Source organism: Uloborus diversus, chromosome 7 (genome assembly GCF_026930045.1).
Source record: "Uloborus diversus isolate 005 chromosome 7, Udiv.v.3.1, whole genome shotgun sequence".
Taxonomy (NCBI): domain Eukaryota; kingdom Metazoa; phylum Arthropoda; class Arachnida; order Araneae; family Uloboridae; genus Uloborus; species Uloborus diversus.
The window spans coordinates 167,091,160-167,100,239 of NC_072737.1; the positions used below are offsets into that span (position 1 = coordinate 167,091,160).

At 32.7% G+C, this 9,080-nt stretch overlaps 1 protein-coding gene across 1 annotated transcript in view; it reads left to right on the forward strand.

The window, feature by feature from the left end:
* LOC129226289 (protein phosphatase 1 regulatory subunit 16A-like) overlaps nucleotides 1–4,952 on the forward strand; it is a 223,300-nt gene extending 218,348 nt beyond the window's left edge. The window contains exon 12 of the mRNA XM_054860892.1: nucleotides 3,705–4,952. Within this exon, the coding sequence (XP_054716867.1) occupies nucleotides 3,705–4,307 (603 nt within the window). The 3' untranslated portion in view covers nucleotides 4,308–4,952. The remainder of the gene's footprint in view (nucleotides 1–3,704) is intronic.
* Nucleotides 4,953–9,080: the final 4,128 nt, after the last annotated feature.

Consider the following 9,080-nt stretch of genomic DNA (forward strand, 5'->3'; position numbering starts at 1 on the left):
CATGTGAATCAATCACGGTTATAGTCCATATTAGGATAGATGGGGTTTAACATTGCACTCAACAGGGAAAACCTAGAAAAAGAAAGAAAACTAAAGCCAAGGACTATTTTTATCATTACTACATGCTTATTTTATTGATGCAAAGTTTCTATCTGTTTTTAGAAACCAATTTCTGACTATTTGGCTTCAAATTTGCAATAATCATTCATAATATTTACTAATAATAAAGCTGAAAGTCTCTCTGTCTGAATGTCTGGATTTCTGTGATGTGCATAGCTCCTAGACCATTCAACTGATTTTCATGAAATTTGGCACAATATTGCTTTGTAGCTTGGCGGGTGTGTGCTCCTCAAAGCGGTTTTTCCAAAATTTGATTTTGTTCTTCTTCTATGATCTTAGTTTGGTCCATTATCCATTGGTGGACTTAATTCCTTTGCACCAAGCGAATTACCATAACATTGACGAGCAAATTACCATAACATGGACAAGCAAATTAACATAGAATATTGGCGGGAAAATTCACCATACATTATTTGTACATATACAGGCGAACCAATTGACCTTTTAATTTTCTACCACGGGCAAAGTCATACGGGTACCACTAGTACTGAATAAAGACTTTGTTTAGGAAGACTTCAGAATATATATTTGGATTCGTAACATTGAACATAACAACAGACCACATGGATTGGTTTTGCAGGCCACAGCTGGTCTTTGTGTTGAGGACCACTATGTTGAAGGGCCATTCCACCGTCATGTGGGGGACAATCAGATGCTTAAATTTCACCAACATTTAGTTATGTCTCTTAATATTTTAATTGTACAGTGGCAAACACATTTTTTAATCTTTGATTCGATAGAAAGATACTCCTGATTCAGTTATATTTGTATTGAATTATTTTATTGCTTAAATTTTTATTTATTTGTATGCATCATGTGCGGGACATCCAACCTCAACCTCTTGAAACTTGATGTATGATTTAGTTAATATTTTTGCTCTATTAGTATAGCATTAAAAAAATAAATTGTAGATTGTGAAAGCAAAGGTTCTAATGTGAAGGAAACATATCTCATTTGTTGAGAAATAATAGTTTAAACCGTTGAAAAAATTATGTATTGAACCATTCCATGAAAAAAGTAGTCACTTTTAAATTTTGAAGCAAGACCAGACTAAATTTCATATGTATGGTTGCAATTAGTCTGCTTTATGTTTCACATTATAGTTTTTTTTTCAAGGCTTTAACCTAAGCAGACTTCACATTACAAAACAAGTTTTTGGAAAAAATTGCAATTTTACATTAAAAACACTGATATAGATGAAATTAGAATGCAAAACTACAAATAAATCCAAAATTTCATCCAAATCATTAGAGCCATTTCCGAGATACAAAATATATATACAGTCAAACCTCCCAATAGCGGACCCCATCAGGACCAAAATTTTTGTCCGTTAACGGGGAGTGTCCGCTATTGGGGAGTCTGAATTTACACTGGCATTTTAATTTCATATTTTAAACCTACATATACAGTGCATAGTTCTAAATTAAATTAGTGAGTATTGCTTTTATAAGTGAACTTAACTAATAAGTAAATAATCCGCTGAATCTTTCGGGAAAATAAAATAGGAAGGCATTTGTAAATTGTTTCCTCTAGCTGAACAAAACCAGTTAAGCACAATGGAATCAATGTCATTGATTTTCAGCACCTTTTTTGTTTCAGATCATAGCAAAATGTAGCTCAATCGGCTACTTTTCACTTACTCTGGCAATACTGTGCGGATTCCTCATCAGTGTCTGAAGGGAAAGGATGCAGCGACAACGCTCGTCTCCTAAAATATAGTAGGAAGGATGGGGGGGGGATGCCGTTAAGTTGTATGAGTATTTTTCTCTCTCATGCAAACTGATAAAGCAAGGTACTGTGTGAAAGGAGAAAGATTTTTTTTTTCTTCTGTTTTTTGCTGGAGTGCATGAAATGAAAACAAAACTTTCATAAGCTTCGACTAAAAAGTTCGACTTGAATGGCTCCTGTTTTCAGAGAAAAAGGGGTGTTAACCCTCTTATTGGTACTGGTTAGCCCCAGAACACCGTAAAGGAGTAGAGAAAATCAGTGCACAAAAGCAGTGCTGAGCAAAAGCTTACCAGACGCAGAAAAATAAAACGAAACTCGGCTTGATTTACTGTCCACTAACGAGGAGTGAAATACATTATACGCCTAACTCAAGGGTCTCGTGATTCAGAAACTGTCCGCTATCTGGGAGTGTCCATCAAGGGAGGTTTGACTGTATATATATACAAGAATTGCTCGTTTAATGATATAGTATCTGGACGACCGAGCCTTGCTCGGCTTTTAAAGAATTATTTTTTGTCAATTCATGTTTTTCTAAGGTTTGATACTTTTTCAAATATGCTTAAAAAGTATCGCGTTAAAGAAATATTAAGGTTCTCGCCAGTCGTTGGATATGCTTCCGAGAAATGAGATATACATGTATACACTTCATCAGCATTATAATCATTTCAACTATATAAAGCCTATTATTGAATATAGGCTTCCTCTCCCCCACAGACATCGACCTAGGGAATCTCCGAGCATGGTCCCACTTAATTCTTATAGGCCGTGGCAATCGCTGAAACTCATGGCAACAAAGAGGGCGCTACAGGGCACCCCTGTTTCCATTACTTTGCCATTAATTGGTGAATACACGGGTTCCCTGTGGCACTTCTTGCAGTCAAAATGGGCAACGTCCAATCAAAAATAAACAAACTTTGAAATCATTGACATTGATTGGTGGACGCATGAGCTGCATCGGTTTAACACAGAAAAGTCAAAAACTGTCAAGGCCCGTAAAAGCGGAAATTTAGTTGCGCCATACTCTGAGCTGGTTGGGTATAAATATTTAATGCACGGTATTGCCAAAAAAGTACTTTCTAAAACCAAACATGGCGACAATAAATATGAAAAATTGGATTGAAAATGCGCCGCGACCTTCTTATAACACTAAAGTACTAAATAAAGAAAATTCTGAATGCAATTAAATCAACATTTTGATTTAAACTATTAAAACTATTGAAGCCTTACATCGACTTACATAATGCTTTTGAATTTGTTTTTAGCAAAGTGTGATTGCAATTAGCCAAAGTGGCAAATATCAGCCAAGCCTGGCAATCCTAAGCAAATTTAAAATTTTAAAGCAAGAAGAGATAAATTTTCATTGTTATGGTTGCAAATTGTCTGCCTGATGTGACAATTTACAGTTTTTTTCAAGGCTTAACTTAGACTTTATGTTAAAAAACATTTTCGTAAAAATTGCGTTTACTGAAAAAACACTGATGTAGATGAATTTAGAATGCAAAACTACTATTAAATCCAAAATTTCATCCAAATCGTTAGAGCTGTTTCCGAGGTAAGATATATATTTAGTCACAAGAATTGCTCGTTTAAAGATATAAGATTATTGTTTTAAAAACATAATGAAGAATATCACGGTCGATCATTTTTCAAATTCAGATGAACTTATACTTTATGTAAGTAAAATAAAAGTATTGGTGCTTTTTTAAAAAATTCTGGCACATATTTTAGTATTTTCAGTATATACTTGTATGCATATTTGAATGATAGTTTAGTGCTTATAATCCAAGCTCTTATTATTGCTCTTCAAAATAACTGTCTGCATTTGTTGACTTTATTCTATTTTCTTCCTTTTTAAGGATGACGAATTGAAAAATGTTTTGGATGCATCGCAAAGAGAAACTACTACTGATTGTGATCTTGATCCTAAAGATATTGATATATCTTTTCTCCCCATCGATGGCAAGGATACATTACAAAGATTCAGAGCAAAAACCGCTACTGAAGCTTTAGAACTTGGTGACTGTAACAAAAGATTCAACACATGTGATAACACGGATGTGCCAAACGAAACGGAAGGGAAACCTCAAAATCTTTTTTCCATCTCAAAGAGAAGCGATTCCGAGAAAGTATTCCAAATGAAAACCGCCGAAGCGACATCTGTCATACAGCAAAAGTCCGGGCAATCTGTGAATGTGGAAATTCATGTGACTGTCAACACCAGCCCTACCTACGGTTCAAGTCTTGCCGATTTGAAGAAGCAAAGGTGTGACCAGCGGAATAGTATTACGTCTACTTCCTCGGTTCAAGAGACTAATGGTAAATCAATGTTGCAGAACGGCCATGTTGATTCTTGTAATAATCTGCCATCTCCCTCTGTTGTACCAAAAAAATATCATGGTGATCCGCTGCATATAGTCGGTGAACGTAAGAAAAAGCGAGGCTGCTGCAACTTGATGTAGAAGTATAATTTTTGACTTTGTTAGTAAAATAAAGCACTTTTCTGCTATAGGTACCTCACTCAGCTTGGCTTTTTTTTTTTTTTTAACTTCTACCTTAGTAAAAATTAAAAAATTATGGTTATATCATAGCAATGTTTGGCTTGTCTTTTTATAATTTTACATTTTAATGGAAATTTGAATGCTTATTTATGACTCAATACATTTTTTCGACTGATTTATTTTGCGTCTTTATTGAGCATTTAAAGTTGATTTCGCACATTATTTTAATGAACGTTTTCATGTTTGATAGCTTATTCTTTTATTTTGCAGATTGTTTTACTTTTATAATCATTAGACGGATTATTTTTTATTTTGATACAGCTTTTAGTCTTGTTTTATTTAAGAGTTCTTTGAAGAGGGAAATAATCTATGGTAATACAAATAATTAGTTTTCTATGTAATTTTGCCAAGCATGGCAACAATAAGTAAAATGCAAAATAACAGCCGCCAAGATTAAAAATATGCTGTGAAGTACCTAAAATGGAAAAGTACCCTAAATACATTCCATATATGTGTAAATAAATGTTTATTTAGCGCCAAGTAAATTATTATTTTTTTTGAGTTTAAAAAATTTGTTATGATTTTAGAGCAAAGAAAAATATTGTTGTTTACAATGCAAAAGGGAATAGTGAAAAGAAAGATCATTTTTAAAAGCAAAAGGTAATTGTTAAGAGACCAGTTAAAGAAATTCTCATTTTTTAAAAGATTATTATTTTTATTTTATTGCTATTATTTAAACTTCTTTTGCTTTCACAAACAATTTATGCACATATTTAAATGCAATACTGATAAAGATCAAGATTAGCGGTCACCACTCGCCACATGGCAACTAAATAAAAAAGTGACGACTAAATATTTTAGTATCATTTTCCATCCAGTCGCCAGTTTCTCCAACTCCACTTGTGTTATTGATTAAAGTTAATGCCATTATTAAGTTTTTTTTTAAACTTTTCCTTAACTGATAATTTTTGCTATAGTAGCAGTTAAGGCCCCTAGATATACGACCGACGCATGAGCTTAAGATCAGCCATTTGTGAACAGAGTTTGAGTGGTTGTCTTTTCTCGTGAATTATCTGGTTTGGTGATTTTCCACAAGCAAGTAAACTGTTTATCAAATAAATTTTTGGTTAATTTAGCAAAACTCGAAACTTAGCTCTGGTAACCCTAGCTCTGCAACAATGAAAAATCCAATCCAAAATGGCTAAACTTAAGCTGATGCATCAGCCTACATATACAGGGTGTTCCGTTTTAACCTGCAAGACCTTTATTTTCTCAACCATTTGTCCTAGATGCATACTTCCAATTGCAAAAATGTTCAAAATCAGATGCAAAGTTAAGATATTGAAAGTTTGAAGCAAAAATAAAAATGAGTCAAAAAAATACAAAATTTAACTTTTTATGTGGGCCCGAGGTCCTCTAACTTATATTTAGGGAAATAATCTCTATTGAAAGCTATTACTGACACAAAAAGCTTGACATTTGTCCAACCAAAACTCAGGGAGATATTCCAGTTCAAAGTTTTTAGGGACTATACAGAAGTTGCGATTAGAATTTATCGCCCTTTCAGAAGAATGACAGATTAACAAAGTAAGAATAACGGAAATTTATATTTATCATTGCAATTCCAAAATCAAAGCAAATGTTATGGCAAGATGTACGCAAAAACACACAACAAAACCTCGAACAATTTGAAAAACCACACTCTATGCACTCATATAATTTTAAACACTGGTTAACCACTATATTTTTCGCCAAAAGGTCTTATTGACGTCGAGTGAAAAGTGGTGTAAGTCACAAAACGCTGCATTTCATATCTTGGTGAATATTGGTCGTACTAATTTCAAACTTTTTATGTTGGAATTATTTTTCAATGAAAATTATTTCCCTAAATATAAGTTGAGGGACGTGAAGCCCGTATAAAAAGTTAAATTTCGTAATTTTCGACTTTTCTTTTTTACTTCAAACTTTCAATATCTTAACTCTACATCTGATTTTGAACATTTCTGCAATTGGAAGTATAAAGGACTAAGGGTTGCGAAAATAAAGGTTTTGCAGGTTAAAATGGAACACCCTCTGTATAGTGGCTCTCTAGTAGCTGTGTAAAAGCTAATTGATTGTTTAGTAACTTTTTTGTTTACGAAATAAAAAGTGGCAAAAAAGGAAAAAAGGGGCGGTGATAAATTTGTTTCTACTATCCACTGGAGACCAGAAAACCTTCAAACAATTGAGGCAGTGAAAACAAAGGGATGTAAGTGGACAATTTCCAGTTTTGATTAAAACACATTTAAAGATAAGGTCCTAGGTTGGCTTTCATTTGCTTACGTTCGACGAGCACGACCGGTTGGTTAATCACGTGACAGCAATGACGTCAGCAGTTACTAACCGGTTGTTCACGAATCAATGCTTCATCGAACGCTTTCGATTGATCACCGGTTACTTGCGCAGACGAATAACACATAGGTGAAAAATACATATAATTGGTCAAAAATGTCATGTGGTTCCATCAACCAGCTAGAGTTGAGGTCGAACAGTAGATCAACCGGTGAGGCTCATAAAACGACATTGGAAGCAACCAGTTAACTGGTAGCTCTCAAGAACGCTACTGTTAGCAACCGGTTACTCACAGATTGACCAGTGAGGTTCGTCGAACGCAAGCATTGAAAGTTTTTTCTAAATCAAACTGTATAGCAGCAACTACAAGGGCTACCAGTTACATCTCTTGCCACAAGACAGAAGAGAGGTTCACCTACCATTTTTACTGGTTATATCCAAATTTTTAATTTCGTCACTTACATTCCTTTGCTTCACACTGCTTTAACTGATCTTTAGATACTGATGCAAGAAGTTTAATTAAAATCATCATATCCAATAAATATATGATAAAAAATATCAAAATATTCATTTACTTTTTATTTCTAATCTACTTATGTTTTATATATTTCGTTCAACAGAAAAACTTATCCATACCTCAAAAGATATTTTTATAAGAAGTTTCTGAAATGTTGGAATATATTTGTAATGCTTAAAATGTTTCATGTATTTTACTATAAAAATTTTAATAACATTTATTTTTGTGGCTGCTGTAATTTGTAGAAGCATCATGAAATTTTACCAAGAGTTTTTTAAACCTCCCAAATTTTCATGAAACATAGAGAAAAAAAAGTTATACTGTAACACTATTTAATTTAAAATAATTTAATGCATCATAATAAAATGTAGAAATGTTACATTTTTTCTGAAAAATGGCTATAAAAATGTTTGACATTGTGTAACAAGGGCTTTTTATGGGTTATATTCTATTTAACTAGCTGCAATATCCATTCCAATCCAACATGTCAGCTATAACAGTTATAGTTTTGCTGATTATAAAGAAAATACCCCAGTGTAGATTACCATGAACATCTTCACACTTTTATTAGTTGGAAATAAAAAATATTTTATCATTCCTCTAATAAAGCAATACATCACAAAATGAAAAATGCTGATTGTTTATGACAGAGCTTGTTGAACTATGAACAAATAACATTTTACTTAGAATTATTGAACACTAAAAGCATAATTTTATTACAAATGGAAAATTTTTATTGCTTTAAAAAAATTAAGAACTTTAAATGTAACGTAATTTATGTGATACACCATTTAACCAAAAAAAACAGGCCTTTCTTGGTATATTTTGTCGTAATGAAGTTCAGTTATAGTACTTGTGTAAAAAGTCTGGTCATTCATAAAACTTATTGTTTTGTTTTGAAATATTTAACTGTATTATGAACAAGGTATATTTCTGCTAATAAATGTTATCTTTGATTCTCGTTCTTCTTTTTGTTCAATAAAAAAAAAAAAAAAAAAGGATTTTTGTATTGTAAGAAACCATTTACATATCTATTTTTTAAGGGCAAACACTTAATCAACTATTAAAAGGGTAAGATAATGGTGAAATACTACATACACCATAAACTGGCAGTGGTTGGCAGAATGTTTAAAATATGTTGTCAAAGAATATAGTTAATATTTATTTGTTATTTAATTTCAAGAAACAAAATTTTGAAATTTGTTCTGGCCTCATTATTTATTGAATGACACGTAAGCACTAAAATACACATATGCAGAACAATTTGATTCACGGGAACTCTTAAAAGAAATACATTCAACTGCGATAACTAAAATATTCCTTAATTTTGAGGCTCGTCAAGTCTGAAACTCTTTAAAAGACTGAGGGACCTTACCATAACTTGAACTATCAATAATTTGAAGGTTTTAGTCCGTCCCTTGGAACTTTGAGTTATCGAGAGTTGACAGTAATTGAAACATATAAAACTTGATCCTTATATATAGCATTATTACAAACTTATCTATATCATTGTAAAAGCCAAAAATGGCACGTGATTTCAAGCTCCATTTATGTTATGCTTGGGGGACGTTTTTTTTTGTCCATGGAACTTTTCACAAAATACCAAAGCAATAACTTTAGAAACTTTAACTTAAAGCAAATCTTAAGATAACGATGACTTTTTGATTCTCAATAGCAGAGTGCCACAAAATAAAAAAAGCTTGAAGATTTTTTCTTTGTATCCTCAATCCAAGGCAAAATATCCAGAAGATGGGGTGGGGGGGGGGGGGAATTATAAGCTGCAGTTTCTAAATGAAATAATAGGCATTGTGTGTGATTGTGAATAGAAAGTGGATATCTTTTTGTGTTTGACGTGTACGCCTCATAAAAGGGTAAGAAGGAAGAGA